Source organism: Ambystoma mexicanum, chromosome 5q (genome assembly GCF_040938575.1).
Source record: "Ambystoma mexicanum isolate Mex_15411 chromosome 5q, UKY_AmexF1_1, whole genome shotgun sequence".
Classification (NCBI taxonomy): Eukaryota; Metazoa; Chordata; class Amphibia; order Caudata; family Ambystomatidae; genus Ambystoma; species Ambystoma mexicanum.
Window position 1 is genome coordinate 94,181,862 of NC_090933.1, and position 20,783 is coordinate 94,202,644.

The 20,783-nt window shown below is 44.7% G+C and overlaps 1 protein-coding gene across 1 annotated transcript in view; it reads right to left on the minus strand.

Annotated features, from left to right (window-relative positions):
* The window catches only part of TGFBR1 (transforming growth factor beta receptor 1), a 360,240-nt gene that overhangs the window by 198,974 nt on the left and 140,483 nt on the right, over window positions 1-20,783 (minus strand). Inside the window, exon 4 of the mRNA XM_069620584.1 lies at window positions 11,410-11,640. Within this exon, the coding sequence (XP_069476685.1) occupies window positions 11,410-11,640 (231 nt within the window). The remainder of the gene's footprint in view (window positions 1-11,409; window positions 11,641-20,783) is intronic.

Consider the following 20,783-nt stretch of genomic DNA (forward strand, 5'->3'; position numbering starts at 1 on the left):
AAGACTTCCCTGTGCCACTGCACTGAAGGTGCTGTGTGTCACAATGCAAAAAGATGATGACTATGGAGTTTGTCAGACTTCATAACCAAAAGAAACAGAGTTCAAATTAAACAAAAATACATGAGTGGGAAAAAGGTCTCACTCTCTCCAGGATTAAAATTAAAAGTCCTGAAGTCAAGCAAAGAGAGTTGGGGGGTCTCTAAGGTACAAGGGAATTAGAACATTTCTTAGAATTCTCCCCAACAACTGGGATCTTCAATACCTGCTACAAGGTGACAACAGTCGTACCCATTGTGGGAAACCTGGGTGTATTCTCCTATTTAGACCCTGGGAATCCTCTATTCAGGTGGCCAGGAGAGGGCCATCGCGTTTGGATCCAAACCATGGGGGTGGACGAGCGAGGGAGGACCACCTGGGTAGGGGAGTCTGGGATTGCGCCCATGGGAAGACCCCTGGTGAGACGTGGTATCCCAACGGGATGATAGTCAAGGACAAAGAAGTGCCTGAAGCCTTCATGGGATATGCAGGTCCCATTGTCCCTGATCCAAGAGGGAGGCAGAAATATCATACCAGAACAAAAGCAGGCAGTGAAGAGGGTCAGATGAGACAAAAGCATGGCTTTGACTTCAACACCTATTTATCTTCCCCCATTTCAGACCAATGGGGGTGCTGTCAAGACCAGTGCTTTTATGGCAGAGTACTAGGGATAAGTAAGGAGTACCCAACCAAAAGGGGACTCATCCCAGTTGTATAAAAACAGGGCCTTCTGATTCCCCTCTCTCCTCTGTCAATCACCCTATGATTATTCAGCCTACAAACATCAGTTTCAATCTCACCCAGTCTCCCCTCCCCATTTCCAACATGTATTGGAACGAGGAAGAGGCAACCAAGAGTAATAAAGATTACCCATAGGAACAAAACTGTGATGCAGGGAGAGGCCTACTACCCTCCACCACTAGGCTGTCCTAATAATAGTCAGGCACTTGACATTAACTATACACACATGACCCACTTGACTCCCAGTTAGGGTATAAAAGGTCTGGTTCTGCCAGGTGGAGAGAGCGAGCTGGGGATGATGGATGGATCGTGGAGGACAGAGAACAGGAAACTGCAGCAGGAGGAGCACAGAGTATCTGGAGGAGAACGGGATGCCAGGACGCTGACCCGGTGTGTCAAAGTGGTTGCAGCGTGGCGAGGGAATGGTGTCTCCATGGTGCCGGATTGGGGAAAGCTGTAACTTGTTGGCCATATCCATGCAAGTGCTTGTTCCCCTGGGACGTGTGCTGGTCGCAGAGGTGTCCGAGGGGCAGGTGTGGAGACCTTGACCTTGGCTCACGAATCCCGATGAGATTGCCCGCCAGCACTGTGCTATGGGTTGAGTTTCCTGAGAGAGAGAGAGAGAGAGAAACTCAGTGTGCGGGTGGCTGGAGCGGAACAGTGACAGAGCGGCAAACTGCAAAAGGAGAAAGAAAAAAGGAAGAAAGATGAGCAAAGGTAATGGTTTTGAAGAGGGAGAAGCCAAGAGAGGGTGCGGGCAACTCGAAAGAGAAAAGGAAAAGGTGCACGGCAAAGTGAAAGAAGTGCGCAAGAGGCACAGCAAAGGAATAGAAGTGTGCAAGAGGCATGGTAAAGAGATAGAAGTGTGCAAGAAGCACAACAAAGTGAAAAGTGTACAAGAAGCACAGCAAAGTGGAAAGTGTGCAAGAGGCACAGGAAGGAAAGCCCTGCGTTCTCGAAAGTCTCTCGTACCGCCCTGTAAAAGAATTGTGCTTTCAGAGGTATATCCTGACAAGGTGAACTTTTGTTTGAGACAAGGAAGGGCCTAGACTTGGGGAAGGGAACACTGAGAGGCCTAATGGAAACTGTGAAAGGAACTGTGAATCTTCATTACAGTTATAAAGTAAGAAAATGTGAATCTTTTTGGGAGGCAAAGAGGCCGAGCTTGGGGATTAAAACCCTGAGAGGCCCAAAGGAAACCGTGAGGGATATTGTTGAAAAGAGGCCTAGACTTGGGGAAGGGAACCCTGAGAAGCCTAACAAGCACTGTGACATTTCCTCTGGAACCAGAAGGGTCAGAGCTTGAGGAAGGGAACCCCAAGGGACCCTGAGACATTGTGAACTTTACTGACTTGTTGCAAGAGCCCTATCTGGAAGGTTCGGAGGGAACCCCTCTTTGCATTTAACCATTCTCAAACTGGCAGAACTAAATCGGACGTTAAGACTACCTGAAACCAGCCTTGGTTTTAATTTCTTTTTGAGCCACAATTTTTCTTTGAGAAGACCAACAGCACATTTGTTTTAAGAGTGAGGGCAAGCATAGGTTCTGAGACAGGCTTTGGTTTTGGACTTATGGATATCGACTGCCCTTAGAAGCATCAGTTAAGGGAATACCCCCCAGAATTAGAGCCAATCAGTTATTACACCAACTGGACAAAGTTTGATAATGAAGGTTTTCAAACTGTTACTTTTGAGTCTGTGTCCCTCTTGATACCATGCCTGCCTCACACCATCATGATATAACCTAGAGATGACCCGAACAATCTCTTTTTCACTCTTCAGCTTCAACACTACAAAACCATGGAGTTGTCCATAACCACAATGCAATTACATTGAGGTAAATGCATTATTCGACCCTCTCCCGTCTGCGTTCTGCAGCATACACTGCATCCATAGAAACTGTTCTCACTCACGTCTCCAACATTCATACATCATATTGTTCAGCACTCATATCTCCCCATCCTCATTTTACTCTGTCAGTCAGCTGCCTTAGACACATTCGTTCATCCTTCCCTTGTCCAATGACTACAAAGAAACTAAACTCGACTAGGTAGTGTTATCTCGCACAATGGTTCTTCTCCATCAAAGAACTAACACCGCCCCCCTGCCCTTCTTCCAGATGTTGTCCCACAAAGATGCACCCATGGCACATTTCACTCTATAAACCTCCTCCGTGGAGGGACATCCCATTCTTTGATTTCTCCCATTACCTCTTTGCCAATGACACATAACTCATTCCACTCAGTCATCAACATCTAAAACATGTCCTCTTTCTTTTGGCCTCAAATGCGAAACCCACTCTCCTATCCCTCATCTCCTTTCTGATGGACCTTCTCACTCCTTCACCCAAGGCTTAAAAGCTTGTGGACCATGGACAGCAAACTTCATCAGTGCCACTGCTGCAAAGAGAGGTCTTCTGAATATCAGGAACATATGCCCGCACATCACCCTCCACATGATAAAACTCTATTTCCTTAGAATTACTGGTCCAACCAGCTCCTAGAAATCACCACCTGCTCTTCAGCATATCTCAATACTTAGCAGCACTATCAATTACAACCCCCTCATAACGAGTGTGCCACCAGGTTGTGCGAGGGCATAGAATAAGGATTCTGAAAAGGAGGGGTCATATTGCGAGAGATAGGTTGCTTCGCCCTTGCAGAATGTCAGCACCATCTTGGAAAATCTCTTGGGCACTCTTCATACCTCCAGTGAGCCACCTCATTGTAGTACAGGCTGGTTTGCATACGACTTCTCATACTCTTCTTCGTCCCAGTATGATCTACATTTCACAGTAACACATTGTTTCACCATCAATAGGGGAAGAAAGTGTGACCAGGACGGTAGGGGGTTCTGTGACAGAGTTGTAGAGCAGCTTTTCCCTAGGTGGACGTCCTTATTCCCAGCAGGAGGGGAGTCCCCTCCTATAAGGTCCTCCCGCATATTACCACCCTTAGGGGGACTACTGAGTAGCGGACTCACCTCCATAGCCTCATACAAAAGGGCTCCCCGTTGGGAAGAAGTGACGAGACCTGGTGAATCACCATGGTTGGCTGTCATCCCTTTCAGTGTGGCCATCGCTGCATCCAAAGCACACAAGTGCAAACCACAGTAATGCCATTTACCCACACAGCGATACCATATCCAAGATTCATGCCAGGGACAAGCTGGGGGACTAGCCTCCACACTCCAGAAGTCGTCATGCTCCTTTTCATAGGTCCTAATGGCCTTGCACTAACTATTTGAGCTCTGAAGTGTGATACGATAGCAAGATGACAGGCTGGGCAAGAGGCCAACACAAAACGTACTTATTCTGCATCCTAAGGCATGTGCACATCACAAAGGAAACCAGAGACATAAGAATAGTCCCTTATTTCCTTTCCTTGTAGAAACATAGAAAAATGTGTGTGGAGCACAGTGCTGTTGCTGCACATCTCTAAGAAAAATGTGGCCACTACTTCTTTCGAAGAACAAGTCGAACACCAAGGTTGCTCTACCTTTAGGTGAAAATCAGTAAAGAATGTATGTGTTTAAATGTAAATTCCAATTATTTTAAGCTTAATATTTATTTAATTTAGAGATCACTACTAAATGCTTAGTTTTCTTGTTTACACAGAAAAAAAAAAATTGATCTAAAAGTCAAAATTCTCCTTTGTGATAAACCAGGCAATGTATGAGGGGCTACTTAAATAAAAATAAATACCTAATACACAGTACTAGTTGGTTATGAAATACAAAAATATATACATCTTTATCAATAAATATTCTGATAACAAAAAAAGAAATATCCAAAAACCAGCAACCATAAAGTATCAAAAATAGAAAAAAACAGACCAAAAATGGAAAGACATTTATTAAGTTAGGCTTTCCAGATAAAGAGCATAACACTCAACTCTGTAAAAAAAAGAAAAGCAGAACGAACAAAGCGTGAACGGGACAGGAGGGGGAACTAACTACGCATTGCCCCGTTCTTCCCCTCTCCCTCCCAACCCGTTTCCCTGTGTGACAAGCTTAATCCCACCTCCGGACCACCCCAGGCCCTGATTGGCTAAGACACCCCCTAAGACACATTGCGCTAGGGCAGCCCCCACCAGTTGCAGCCCCCGGAGGCAAAGGACAGCTCCTGCAGAAGCAGCTTCATACTGTCTGCCGGTGTCAGCAGGGGGCACAAGAAACCAGCATCCGTCAACTGACAAGGTAGGCAAGTTGCGAACAGTGGGAAAAACCATAACTGTTTGTCATAAACTGCCCCACCATTCATATTAGCCTATAAACTTTATATTTATTTTTTCCACCGCTAACACCTCTTTTCTACTAGATATAGCACACCTCTCTAGTTTATCCACAGTTGCACGCAAGAAATGTTATGAAAGAAACAAATCTAGGTGTGTTTTTCATTAACTGCCATACTTTGAAACGTAGGCCTTTCTCCCACTATCCAGGAAACTTAAATATAGGTGTGTTCTCATTGTCTGCTATACTTTGAAACTTCGTTTTTTCTCCCACAATCTGGGAAATTCGTATTTACGTGTGTCTCCCTAACTGCTATATTCGTACATCAGACCCTCCACCCGCTAAGCAGAGAAGACAACCATAGGGGGATCAGAGTCTCAACCAAACCTGAAGCACAAGTCAGGTCCTTTCTCTCCCCTCCCAACCAGCTAACATCCGAGTGAGTTGCTCTCACTGCTGCACCTAGAAACTCTGGCCCCTCTCCACTTTAGCCCACCTCACACAGGAAAGTGGAACACAAGGATAGTGTCTCGCCACGTGGGTAACACCTCGAACATCCCTCTATCGCGATAGCCAAACGTCCTTACAATAACCCTAGAATCCTATCAAGCCTGGGCTTTCCCCCTTACTCTGTCCCCAAGACAATCTAGCTACAGGGTATGCAGTCACCCTTCCTCTGGCAACCTTCCCACCTCTATCTGATTACCACCCCACACATCAAGCAACAATAGCGCTGAGATCACACCGTTATGCCTAAAATCACAAACGCAAGGAAGCCAAGAACCGTCACAATCTCCACTCTGCAAGGTGCTGCACGTGGGCTACATCCCCAGCGACTTAAACTCAAACAAACCGCTAAACCAACTTACTCCTAAGGACCGCAATATGCCACGATACAGAACAGGATGACGCGAAAGAAAAACAGGAAAAGGAATAAACCAAATGGAATCACACCATGTCCCTCATCCATTAGACATAGTCATGACTGCGGAACACACCCCCACAAACACAGTGGGTCACAGAACAAACATCAGGAGAAGAGAAAAGTCTCTATCCCTAAAACTGTACCTTGCGACTGACCACCCACTAGAACAACTCAAGACCACCATTGATGCTAGACATATCATTAATATACCAGAACCACGCAGTAAAGAACAGAAACAGCCAGAAGGAATACGAACAAAATCGACGCCCTCACTCCATATATCACAAACACATGGGGACACTAACAACTAGAACAAAATATAGAAGAGGAACCGGAAGAAATCGGGAACCCAATACGTAATCTAGCAGACCTATTTGACAACGAAACAGATCCCACTGAACAACAAACAAACCCTGAGAGAAACATGGAAGCAGACCAAGACACCAATCACGAACCAATGCGGACATTCAAAAGTAAACTGAACCATGCCAAAAAATCCACTGCAACCTAATCAAGGCAAGATCGATGTCCAAACATGCAGAGAGATCTACGACCTACTGTGCTACAACGGTATTAACATCCTATTCATCTGAGAAACATGGTAAGACGCCAACTACAAAATTACACTATACAGCTGCCTACCTGACAACTTAAAGTGCTCACAGGTAAACAGGAAAGAAAAAAGAAGATGAGTAGGACTTGCAATAGCATACAAGGAAAACCTGAAAATAAAAACAGACAAACCACTAAACCACAAAAACTGTGAATCCCTAGTCCTTCACTTGACAGTGAACCCCAAAACAAATCTCAAATTCATACAGGTTTACAGACCACTGACATACAACACAACATTCGTTGACACTTTCATAGAAGCCATCACCAACCTAGCCATCAAACATGAACACCAAATAATCCTTGGGGACTTTAACATTTGGTTTGAAGAAGAAAACGCAAACACACTACGAAATCACTGATCAAGCAACTCAAGACAATGAAACTATGCCAGAGGGTTAAAGGAGAAACACATAGCAGGACACACACTTGATGCAATCTTCGCCAACAAAAACCTTATCACCACTGCACCACCAATACAGATACTCTGGAGCGACCAAATAATCATTCCATTTGTGATCATGCTACCAACTAAAGTGGCCAAACAGCCCAAAAAACTTCAGACTATCCCCATTGCTCTTCACTATCTACGCGACTCCATTAATCAAGCTCATCAAAAGACACAGCCTTACGTGCTACAACTACACAGACCACACACAAATAATCTATAAAATCGAAGATTCACAAGACGAGAACACAATGCTGGAAGACTGTCTAAAAGAACTATATGAATGGATGAACACAAAAAGCCTTAACCTCAACCCAGGGAAGACAGAAATCATGGATATATCCAAAAACCAGGAAAATAACCATTACATCCCATGGCCCACAGAACTAGGAACAGCACCCACACTGTTGAAAACAGTCAAAAACATTGGAGTCCTCATGGACAATAAGTTAACACTAGAACCACAAGTAAACGCAATAATCCAGAAATGCTTCTTCCTCCAACACACGATAAAAAGGATCCTACCATTCCTCTCCTTCACTCATAAAACACTTACCATCACCGCCCTCATCATGTCCAGAATAGACTATGCCAAGAGCCTATACCTTTAAATGCTGGAACACCTGCTGAAGAAACTGTAAGCATCCAAAATGCAATGGCCAGACTTCTCCTCAAACTATCACGAAGGGACCACATCACCCCAGCGCTAAAAATGTTCCACTCGCTGCCAATCAAACAACGAATCATGTTCAAAACAATGTGCCTAATGCACAAAGCAATACATGGGAAAGGAGCAGAATTGCCACAAAAGAAAATAACCATTTACCTACTGACAAGAGCACTCCGATCAAGCAACAACATCCGCCTGGAACGAAAACCATACACAAGAAAAAAACTGGGGGGGGAGCAGAGGGACTGTCATTCTCCCACCTGGCAGCAAAAACTTGGAACACCCTACAGAAAGAAATATGCAATCCGAAGGATAACCTAAAATTCAGAAAATTACTTAAAACTTGGCTCTTCACCTCAGAAACAGACGGAAATGACCAGAGAAACAAAGACATCACTGGAAATAGAACGTGCCTCAACTAGCGTAGATGAAAGGAAGAAGCCGGGGAGGGAGTCCAGGATATACCCACCCCCAAGCCAAACCCTATGTTCGGCATTAGGCGCAGCCACTTTCTCACCCCACTCACCCTTGGCTGACTTACACACTGACACAGCCCTTTCCATGCTCCATTCTGTTATATCTGACACCCTTGATGTTCGTGCCCCTGTCATGAGGATCCACTTGAAGCCCAAAGCCAATTGCAACTCTTGGTACGACTCACACCTTGTCACCCTTAAATGCAAGTGCAGGGTGGCTATGGCCTGTCGCCTGCTCCAAAGGCAATACGGCTCTCTGTCCGCACCAAGAAGAGAGCCCACATCCAAGCCTATGTATCTGCGACCTCTAACAACTCGGCTGAACTCTTCAAAATCTGCAAAGAGCTGGCCAATCCTGCTGCAGTCTCTACCTCTCCTGTCCCCTTCCAGGCCCTCTGCACGGCCCGGGCTTCTTATTTCATCTCTAAAACTCAGGACATCCTGTCCTCTCTCTTCTTCTTCTTCCCCTCTTCCCTCTACTCCCTGCACCTCCTCTGGCCCTTCTTCGGCCACCTTTCCTCCCTCCTTCTCTGCCTTTTCCCCCGTTCTCCCCAGACGAGGTTTCTAGACAAGTCCAATCTATGAAAGTCTTGTCAAAAAAACAGGTTCACCCCTGTTCCTCCAAAATCATTAAGGACCACATTGACACCCTGGCTCCTGCTCTGGCTGAATTCTGCAACCACTCCTTCGCCACTGGAGACTTGCCTTCCCCCCTGAAGCACTCCCTTGTGCACCCTGTTCTTAAGAAACCCTCGGCTGACCCTTGCTGCCCGGCTAACTATCGGCCAATTTCCATCACTCCTTTCCCGGGCAAACTCCTGGAAAAGCTGGCCATCTCCCAGCTTAATCTTCCCACTGAATCTGTTGGTTGTCTCCATGACCATCAGTCTGGCTTCAGAGCTACCAGAAGCATGGAACCTGCTCTCCTGAACATCCGTGAAGACCTGCTCTCCAACCTTGACTCAAACACACCCTGTGTCCTCAACTTAATTTATCTCTCTTCTGCCTCTGACACGGTCAACCATGTCCTCTTGCTCAACCGTCTCGGCTTGGCTAACTTCTTTCCTCTCAGATTGACCCTCCCAGGTCCAACTTGGGTCCTTCCTCTCCTCTATTTCCATCTCTACCTGTGGTGTTCCCTAGGGGTCTAACCTCTCTCCCTGGCTTTTCAACCAACACCTGGCACTTCTTGTCCACCGCAATGCCTTTCTCTGCCCCAACTTTCAGTGCTATGCGGATGACACTCAACTCATTTTCAGGCTCCCTTCCGCCAATTCTTCTCCTTCTCTCATCTCGGACTGTCTGTCTGCTATCCTGGGGTGGTGTGCAGCCAATGATCTCTGCTTTAATGCCAGTAAGACTGAGATTCTCCCCATCGGCACACCTGCTCCGTCCTTTCCTGTCACTCTCTGGCCGGCCTCTCTTGGCCCTCTTCCTGCTCACACCAATGAGGCTAAAAACCTTGGCGTCATCTTCGACTCCACACTCTCCTTCTGTCCTCACATCGCTGACATCCCTAAGAAGTCACACTACTAGCTGCACCTCCTCAGAGGTATTCTTCCTTTCCTCTCCTTCCCCCATAAGCTCAGTCTCCAGAGCTCTAGTTCTCTCTAGGCTGGACTACTGCAACAGCCTCTTTCTAAATCTGCCTCCTTCTACGCTCTGCCCTCTGCAACTCATCCAGAACAGGACTGTGACACTTGTCCTTGGCCTCAAGCCCAGGGATCATATCTCTCCAGGACTAAAATCTCTGTACTAGCTCCCAGTGGTGGCAAGGATTAAGATCAAAACCCTCTGCATTGTCCACAAGGCCTTCTGGGACTGCAAAACCTTCAACTCTCTCTTCCTAAATATCTGCCTTCTCGAGGTCTTCGCTCATCCGCCTCCAACTGCCTCAGGGTCAGTCGCTTCTCCAAGCAACGAGTTGGTGGTAGATCTCTTTCTTCTGCTGGGGCCTCCCTCAGGAAAGCCTCCCTGCCTTTCTGAAACTTGAGGTGAACCATCTCCGGTTCTGAAAGCACCTCAAGACCTTCCCCTTTGCTTCTGCTTTCTCTCCTCCTCTCCCCTGCTGATCTCCTGACTGAAACGGAAACTGCACTGGTTACCTGGCTACCCTCTGTTCTTGGGTCTAGGTCCCCTCCCTGCCAGTTGCACACCTGCACTGCCCCCCCTGGCAACCCTTGCACTTGGGGACTGTTTCTGTATCCCTACAGCCCCCTACCAGCTCTTGACACCTGATGTCTGCACTTACCCTTGCACTTGCCACCAGCTGGCCGCACTTTTTATTTTTTGTCTTTATTTATTTTACTGTTTATCCTATGCACTTCCCCCTCCCCATTTCCCCCGCACTTCTACCCTTCCCCCCTTCCCTGTACTTGCGCAATCTCAATGTCACCTGGCCTAGTAAGATTGTTGTCTCCGTCTTCCCTCTGTTCCCCCTCCCTTGTCTTGTCATGCCTTGAAACACTTATGTATAGGCGCATTATAAATGCCATTTCATATCAAGGGAAAGGCACGTTTGCTGCAGATGAGGGAGCATTAACCAATAACTGGCACTCCAGGAGGCCTTGGAGTGCCTGGACTTCGAAGGGTGGGGCGCTCCGCCCTGGGAGCTCGGGGAGGCGAAGGCAGGCACACCCCTTGACAACCTAAGAGCTAACCATACCCATCTCCACCCAGGGGTGGGGGAGGCATTCACCACCTTCGTGCCCACTAGACAGTTACAGAGACAAGCCACCACTATGTGTAGAACCCGGCGAGTGACCCACCACGAAATGCCTAAGTACATAGCACAAGCAGAGACACCTAACACAGATGTCCGAAGCAACGAGGTAAGGAAAAAGCCCCACTAATCCAACTGCTAAAACCTCAACTCTCTGCATACACCATCTCAAACGCTAAACAAACACAGCCACATATTTGCACAGCAATCATCATGCACTTCACTACAACAACAAAACAAACCACACTTAGCCCCGCACAACAGCACATGAGAGTCTACAGATCCGTAAATCACACCATGCTAAGCGAACGGTGTTAACCGAACTGAAGCAGTCAACAGGACATCAGAACTCTTGCACTACCTCGTCCAGCAATGTCCTAACACATCCCACCCTCTTACCTTTCAGATTCTCCAGATCGCCAGGCGACCACTCTGGTGGTGCTAGTGCATGGTAAAATATCCTTTAACCTTAACATTAACAAATTCTGAAAAGCAACACAAGGATTTAAAAAAAAGAAAAAGAAATATTAATACAAGCTGACAAACCTTTATTATCTGCCGCAATAAATCCAAGGATGTTTTCATGACGGAGCATTACAGTTTGATATATTTCTGCTTCTCTAAACCAGGAGCGTTCTTCTCTGGAAGAGAATATCTTCACTGCAACTTCTTCTCCCCTCCATTTACCACGCCACACTTCACCAAATCGACCCTTTCCAATGCTTTCTTGCAAAACGATGGTTCGTGCTATTGTTCTTTGAACGAGTAGCGGAAGGCCTAGAAAAAGGTTTTTAGTAGAGAAGTTGAACTTCGAAAGCAGAAAGAAGCTAAAACCAAAAATGCCTCCCTTACTTTGAAACTATTGTATGCATTGATGGACAGTTTATAGCACCTGATATTAGTGTACAAGGGCAGTACTGATGTAGCTAGAGCATACATAAAACCTATAAAAATGCAATGCGAAGATCCACATTCTCAGAAGACAAGTGTTAAGGGGATAGTTCATGGTTTAACTTGTTAAAGACATTTTACAAAACAAACATAATACACTGTACACATCTACAAGAACATATATCACATATTAAACTGCTGGACTGCTGAAGTTACTTATGACACCGTTCCAGAATAGGAATGTAAATAAATTAGTACTGCATGAAGGATGAAGTGCAAGTTACAATACTGACTCAAGGCATAAAATAAGCAGTATCACATGGAAATTTGCTACGTAATTCCCTAGGTTTACTAATCACTTTGACACTTGTGTAGCACAGTGGTTCTTTAAATTACCATGTTCAAAGAAAACGCAGCTCACTCTGCGTTCTTCTATTGCCTTAGGGCTCTCCACACCCTACTGCCTTTGTTCACAGCAAGTTGAAAGGGGCTAACAAAGAGACAATGGCCAGTTCGGGACTGTCAGCTCAAAAAAGTTGTTTCTTTTTCAAATAAGTGCAAACCAGCAGTACATCTGGATAATAGTTTTATTAAGCCAACTATATTCTGTTTTACAACCAGTACATGTTAAAGTAAGTCCTACAGTTCCATTCCTAAAATATAAGTTGTAACATAAAGCATATTAAATAATGGCTTTTTTAAAACACTGTTTTATCGCCATGTTTTTCAGTAAAGTTCAGTTTAGGCTAGTGTATCTAAATCTCATAGTGTGACCTATGTTTAATTGTGAGGGGCAAGGGGCATCATATTGACAAGCATGTGGGAACACATTTGAAAATGTACATTATCACACAGCTGAATGAGTTTGCTGGAAAACCTACTTCTCTGATCTGCTGATTATATAGATCTGTGCAGCTGGTTCTCAACCCATGCGTGGATAGCAAACACCTTGACATTCCATCTCATCAACCGGTCGCTTTAAACCAGCTACCCTGAGAGAGACAGTTCACAAACTAAAGCTTTCCACCTAGTTTGACCTGTTCTCTGCCCACTACACGATTCCCCTCAGCGCTATTGCTTAGTCTCTAGCTCTGTCGTTGTGCTAACATAATGAATACACAAAGCTAACTAGATGTTTACGCAAAGTAGTGATCAATAGTTCCATCCAGTCTATAAATCTACAGTCTGGTTGGAACAATACAGGTATTCTGTAAAAGCATACTTTCTTTAAGTCTCTAGATGTCTTTGCTCTTAGATCATGATTATATTACATATGTTAGCACCCGGGAGAGAAGCACTGCAGGTGGCATTTGCAAGTAACTGCCCGCGTTCGATGACGGCACCCTGCGCTTCTGCCATCTTGGTGTATGTGCCTTGTGCTGCATCTCCCCATTGCCCCCACTAGGTACACTCACAGATCCCCACCCCGGAGTCCCCCATCCCATCTCCCTCCTCACACACGTGCGCACCTCCCAGGCTGCCACGAGATGCTGGAAAGTTATTTCAAATTGTGGCCATATTTGTTTGTAGTTTGTTTTAAGAGAAATAAGTGCATGTGAATCATGTTAAGCCTGCTTCCCTTAAACATGAAAAAAAGCATCAGCACCCTGGTTGGCGGCCTGGGTGCTAATAGCAACAAATACCACTTTCAGTGGCGGCTGGGCTGGTAATCCAGGGCTCAGGCCTTTATTTATCACTACATTGACTGAAGTTCATATAAAGTACAGGCAAGGACCATTTTGTCCATCAGAGGTTTTAAATTAACCTTGTCTGATGCAACACCATACTCCTTAGTATCCAGCTCGGAATTTCTTCTAACATTGAACATTTTGAGTCATGAAACCTGTACATTTCTCTTCACATGTTGTGGGAAGGCATATATACGGGGAGACTGCCCTGCTCAACACCAGCTGTCCCCAGCTGCACACAGCCTTGCACTGAAAATGTTCTCAGAGCCTTTTTTTAATCAAGGGGTGAAGGGGAGTTGTTCCTTATGCAGGTACAATGTGTATTTTAAAGACATTGGTCTCACGACTAGTGTCTTATTTCATAAGTACACAAAGATGGTATATTGATGCTCTTTGCATGTCTTGGGTAAGAATAACTTCTGGTGACAGTAAGAACAATTATACAACATTTCTAACCAATTAAATGCGCTTGCTAATAAAGAAAGGTTTTATTATCAAATCGTGCTAATCAATGTTTTCGACGCCTTGTGACTACTCCAGACTAAAATAGCAGAACGAAGAGGGACGGAAGTACTTCTGCACAGTGTTAATTATATGTGTATGTTTTAATCTGAAGCTACGATAGAACTGAGCACATTAGAAATGGTAATTGTTAACTGCATTTTGCAGTTGACCGCTCCTTCCAGCACAAAGGGAAACACAACCCCATGGCCACAGTGGAGATAACAGCAGTAGTCTCAAACGGTTCAGAGAGCATCTCACATGTATATGAAGGATCTCAGAGGGGTAGGCAGGAGAAAGAACTTTACCAAATCATTAATGAGAGGAGAAACCCCACTTCCTGCAGCAAAGTCTGCACCTATCCAGAAATTATGCGATGACATCGCCAACCATTTCAGAAGCAAAGCATTAGACATGCAGAAGCAATCAAGGCAGCAATAAGGAATGGAACTGGAAGCAACATTGAAAACCCGGTCAATGGCATTCACCTTATAACCCCACCAATGAACAGCTTTAAACCAATATTCGAACTAAACTTGGGTGAAACTTACCAACCAAGACAGCTCTTCGTTTGACCTCTGTCCCGTAAAACATCTACAAACAGATCCTTAACGAGAAAACACAATCTTTCTCCCTTCACAAATTAACTGTTCTCTTGAAATAGGAATCGTATTTCAAGTTTTCATGACTGCCAACATCAAACCATGTCAGCTTTAGACCTGACAGGCACTGAATCAGCAGTACTTTCCATTTGGTATAAGCTCATAAATAGCAGCAGATGACATCACCTCTGCACTCTTATTCTGACGTCTCAGCAGCACTTAACCACAGTACACTACTTAGAAACCTAGGAGAAACTGGACTCCATAGCCCAACTCCACAACTGATCAAAGTGCTCCTAATGGACAGAACAGAAATAACCTGGCCCCTCCTTTCAGTTCGAACCTACGACCCATTCATTACCTGTGGAGTCCCCCTTGTATCAAGCCTCTTGCTATTCCTTTACAACAACTATATGGCCCCTTTGATGAAGATCATAAAATCATGAGGCTTCCCTCACCTGTTAAAACCATATATAAAATGACAGATGGAGAAAACGTCAGCACCACCCACAGCCACTGCCTCTCATGAGTACATGAATGGATGATGGACAACTACCTAAAACTCAATTCAGAAATCACAGGAATAATGATACGGTCACCTTACGACTCCACTGTAACACTTCTAGCATGGCCTTTGGAACCAGGCAATTACCCTAAACCATCTAAAGTGATCAAGAAACTAGGTATATTGTTGGAGAACAGACTGGTCGAAATCGTTCTCCCAGAAATGTACAGTTACTATCGAGATGTGCAGTTCCGGGAATTGGTACCACATTTGCGAGGGGATCCCGACAAACAATGTGTGGATATCGAGAACCATCCCCTACGTCTAGTTACAGTGGAAAAGTGGCTATGGGCCCTCAAATCTACAGTACTCCGTAAGGTGCTACAGTACTAAATACTGGGGCTGCTGTGGCAACTATGGTGGGCAAAACATTGAATGATGGGTGTTACCACATGGCCATCTCCCCTTAGTCATATATGGGTCCCACCAATAAGAGATGATATTTGGGAGCTGCTGAGTTTTCAACCGTGGTTTGAAGCAGGGCTAAAGAGGGTGGGGCAAGTGGTCATAGGGGACAACGTCATTACATTGGCAGATCTTGAAGAGGGGCGGCACATGGATGCACTCTTGGTTTTTACTACCTACAGTTGAAGCAGGTTTCGATGTCTGAGAAATGGAAGGAGGGGGTGCAGAGGGATTTGACCACAACCGGGATCATATTGAGTAATGTTACATCCTTGAAGGGGGCTCATCTCGGGGATTTATCGGGCCTTGCTGGGCGCAAAGGGAGGGAATACGGAAGCTCTCAAGAAACAATGGGGAAGAGGTTGTGAAAGAGAACTTAGTGACTTACAGGGGGAACATCTATGTAAGAACGTGCATAGGTCATCAATAGCGTGTCTCTATAAATCGTAGAGTCTGAAACTCCTCTATAGATGTCAGTACCCTCCTGACCGCCTCTCCAAGATGCTCCCAAGGGTCGACCCTTCAGCCTGGAGGTAATGTGACCAAAGAGAAAATTATTTGCACATGTGGTGGTCATGCTCGAGAAGACTGAATTGTTGGACAGCAGTGCTGGGCTGGAATGAGGAAATAGACGGGATAGAGAGAGCCAAGGACCCACTGCTGATATTGTTCGGTATAGAAGGAGAGGAAGGGTGGCAGCACCTCCCACATATGTCAAACTTTCTGCTTTTAGCAGCAAGGGTCTGTATAGTAATAAAGTGGAAATGCCCAGAACTACCGGTCGAAAGAATGTGGGTCCTCAAAGCCAGGGAGATCTATGAGAGAGAGAATATCTCTGGGGTTATTCATGACTTCCGTCCATCCAGGGAGATGGAATGGGCTCCCTTTCTCACAAAGCACAGCTCTCAGCCCACCCCATAAATAGAAACTACAGAGACTGACAACCTGGGAGCACACACTTGTTTCAATGCCCGAAGGAGGAAAGGTGTGAGCTGTTTAGCATATAGTTCCCTCACAGATTCCAGAGGTCTAGATATTCTGGTAGTTCCTATGTCGGGCCATCTGCAACAAGGATGGAGGAAGGGGCCAAGGGGAGGAAGCAGGGAGCTGTTTGCAATAACAGTTAAAATGTATGCGTGTACTGAGGAAAGGGTATATAAGGCCGAGAACACTGCTGTTTCATATTATATGGGATACATTATTCACCGTAATCGTATTTCTGATGCTCCTATCTGCTTAGATTCACATGCTATGCATAGGCCGACATCTAGTGGAAGCAGCAGAGTATTACAGTTGTTTTCAAAACTCAAAAAAGGAACATCCGCAGGGCGTGTCAGTAATACTATCCGTAGTGTGACATCTACTTTACCCATGGTGCTTCACACATCGAGATCCCTCAGATTGTTTTGTTTCCGACATGAGGTTGCATGAAGTGTAGCATGGAGTACAGGTGTAGTAAAGCAGATTATGTATTGATAAAGCCCAGAAAACATCTAGGCACCTTCTACTCCAAGAGGAGGAATGGTGGGCACATGTGAATTTAAGCAGATACAAGCATCAGAAATGATTACGGTGAGTAATGTATCCCTTCTGAGGCTTGTGGAATCTGCTTAGATGACATGCTATGCATAGATTAGCCAGCAGTGTTTGGAGAAGGTGGTGGGTTGTGAGAAGGTACAGCGGCAAATAGATGCTTTAGTACCACTTGTCCCACCTGTCAATGCAGTAGTTTATTTATATTTATTTGTAGTCAGTTATACAACTTTTACAAAATTCAAATACAGTTAAAACACAAACAATCGACAGCTCATTAAAATTTCATAGTCCTACAATTAAAACAATTTCACATTACACCCCAAAAATCACTACATTGGTGCAATTTACCCACATCAAACAGACATTAGACACTAAACCAATTACAGTTCATGATGCAAGTTCAGATGAAGATAATCATAGGTCATTCATACAATTCTCATAAATCCTTACTCCATCACAATTTAAGCTTCACCCACATGGGATTACACTAATTAAATTTAGACATACAGTAATAAATCTAAAAATATAAATAATAGAACTGCTGATCAATCAATCCAGCATATTAAAACACAATTTATACACCCATAAACTGGGAGGGCTAAAGACCTACCGACTTTCATCAAATATTTATTCATTATCCTCCCCCCAATCAAAGGACGTTGGGAAGCAATTTACTTATAGCTCCGTAAAGCCTAAATAAAGCAAGGTGCACCATTCCTTTATTGGTATTTAGACAATAGGTCCAGAATGAGTCTGTTTTAATAGACTCATAAGTGTGTACGAAACCTCTAAGAGTGGTCATTATCACTGGACCTAAACCTGAACACTCAGTGAATAAGTGTTGCACGGTCTCCAGTAATACATCACTCTTACATACATGACATGTGCGTGCGTGGCGTGGAATGTTATACCTGGCACCATGAGTTATCCACAGAGGCAATTGATTTATCCTCAATTTCAATAAAACATTCCTATCCACAGGGCTAGGACAGGTTATCAAATACCCCTGTGCCACAAGGTAAGAGTGTTTAATATTTACCACGTCAATATGGGCTCCTAGACTACGAAAATGTTCACAATTCCTAATCCAATCCCATAGTTGCATTTTATTTTTCAGAATACGTTTAAGAGTTGTAATACTAGTGCCACGATTAAATTCAGGTACCCAGCCAATATTCTCAAACCACTTTGTCAAGAGGTTCGTAAAATCATTCCCTTTTTGTCTGATACTAAAAGCCATAGGAGGCCATCAGCGTGAGAAGCCGACATCTCGGATTCATGTGCATTATCAAATACAGCATACCCTGACTTATTCTCAACCAGCTTTTTAGTGACACCAAGCCGAGCTCCAGCCTAATATACTCAATTGATGTAGACTGCGCTAAACCTAGGTACCTTCTCCAAAAATTACCCTCGATGAAGTGCAACCATCGCAGGTCAGCCATAGCCGGGGTATTCAAGCCATATAGCACCATCGTGCATAAACATTGATTATACAATGTCAAAACTCCTTCCAGGGAGTATCCCGCAGTCCGATTTCCAAACCTATGTATCAGAGTTGTTAATCTTTTAGCTTTAATACCCTTACTTTCTTTTATATAGCAATATGAACAAGAGGAACTCATCTCCAAGCCTAAATATGGGTTTTTTTCCACCCTTTTTATAATACCAAGATTGGACATTTAATATGTTTAGATGTAACAACCATAACCTTTGTCTTGTCCATATTTATCACAAAGTCATTTATTTTGGCATACTCAACCAATTTCTCAAACATATCCTTAGCTCCACTAAATGTAAAATTAAACAGAGCCAGGTTGTCCGCATAAAGCATGCATGGCACGGTACAATCGTCTAGTTTTGTACAACCACCAATTGTCTGACTGAAAATACGTGGTAGATCTGCCGTATATAAACTGTATAGCAATGGTGCTAGTGTGCATCCCTGCTAAACCCCCACAAAGGTCTGGACCGGGGTGGACAATCTACTACAATCGTCCAATCTAATCTGCAGCACAGTTTCATTGTGAAGGCCTTTGAGAATGCACAACAGCCACCCTGGGCAGCCCCATAGTTCCAACTTTGCACAAAGCTTCTCCTCGGAAACCCCGTCAAAGGCAGCCCTGAAATCCACAAATATGGTATACAGGGCCGCCCCCCACCCACCTTGAGCAGTAACATCCTTATAGAGCCTGTCCATCAGTCATATATTATGAGTTATACCATACCCTGCTCTAAAGCCCATCTGTGCATTGCTCAATAGATTAGCGTCATCAACCCATTGTTGCAGGGCTTCTAAAACAAAGGATGCAAACAATTTACCGGTAGTGTCTAAAAGGGAAAGTAACCTATTGTTGTTAGTGTTAGGCAAGAGTGGGTGCAGTACCCTTTCGGAGACTGCAGCAAACTTGACCTCCTGGCAATAGGAACCCAACCTTTGGTATAAGTCTGTACTACACAGGTTGGTAGTGTGGCTGAGCAGCCAGGCTTATCTCAATAGGGGTCAATGTGGGCACTAGAGTGGGTACAAAGAGATTCACAGGGACAAGTGTTCAAATAAACTCTTACACTCAAGGTTTCTTGATTAAACAATTATCAATTTAACAGTCAGGTATATAAGCCTTCTTCAGAAGGGAGCAAAACATTTAACATTTCAAAATACACTTCAAAACACACTCTTAGTTTCTTTAATCAGTTGATACCCATTGGGGATGGCACCCAGACACTTCCTACACCCTCCAGTGACTTCAATAGCTTAGTACACTGTGGACATTGATTTATCACTGGTACATTTAGAGCAATACTGAGTTTGGTGCAAAGGTTAGATAAGAAATAAAACAAAGGTTAAGAAATCCTTCATAAAACTGGTAAGTACATTTTGAACCCAGCAATTCAAAGTAAATTAACCCTTTCCTGGGGGAAAGGTAAAGCACAGAGTCAGAGGTAAGAAGAGTCTCTCGGGGATCCAGGACAGGCAATGTTAGTTGAGCAAAGTCTAGGGGACCTGGGGATCCTCTCTGCAGGTAACTAAAAGTCTTGTACAGTGTTTTTAGAAAAGTTTGTAGAAAGAAAATCACTTGAAGGGCCACAAGCTGGGAGGCTTGTGAGGGGCAAAGCTGTTAACAACTCTACAAGGTTAACCAAGACAAGTCTCAACTGAGAACAAGTAAGGCTACACCACAAGAGGTAAGTCCTCTTAACTTTACAGTACCTTTGTTTAGAATAAATGGTTTGAGCTGGCTTCTGTTCCTGTACAGCTCTGCAGATCCTGGTGTTCCTGGGCTTCAGTCGTGGGGACAAGAGGGAGGACTTCTGGGGACTCCTGCACTGCAATGGGAAGGTCAGCGGCAGCAATGGGCAAACTTCAATTAAGTGGTACTTTGCGGTTTCAGCTCCTCGCATCTATAGCAAATCGTACCACTGTGGTCTCATGGATACCACTCTGGACTTTCCTCGCATCTGGGGTCCAGTACTCTGTTGAGGTGGCTCAGGCTTGGTCAGTCCGGCTTCAAGGGAGTGTGGGGTGCATTTACCCACCCAGCGGAATTCCCCTCCATCACCAATCTGCACTTCAGCAGTTACCAGAAAAATGGCTGCACTGGCACTGTTGAGCACTATCGCCTTGCCTTAAAACTGCGTTTTGCAGTCACCAAAATAATGGCTGTGCTGTCTTTGCCAAGCACCTATGGGGCAAGATGAAATAGGGAACACACCGAGAAAGGCTGCCAGTGT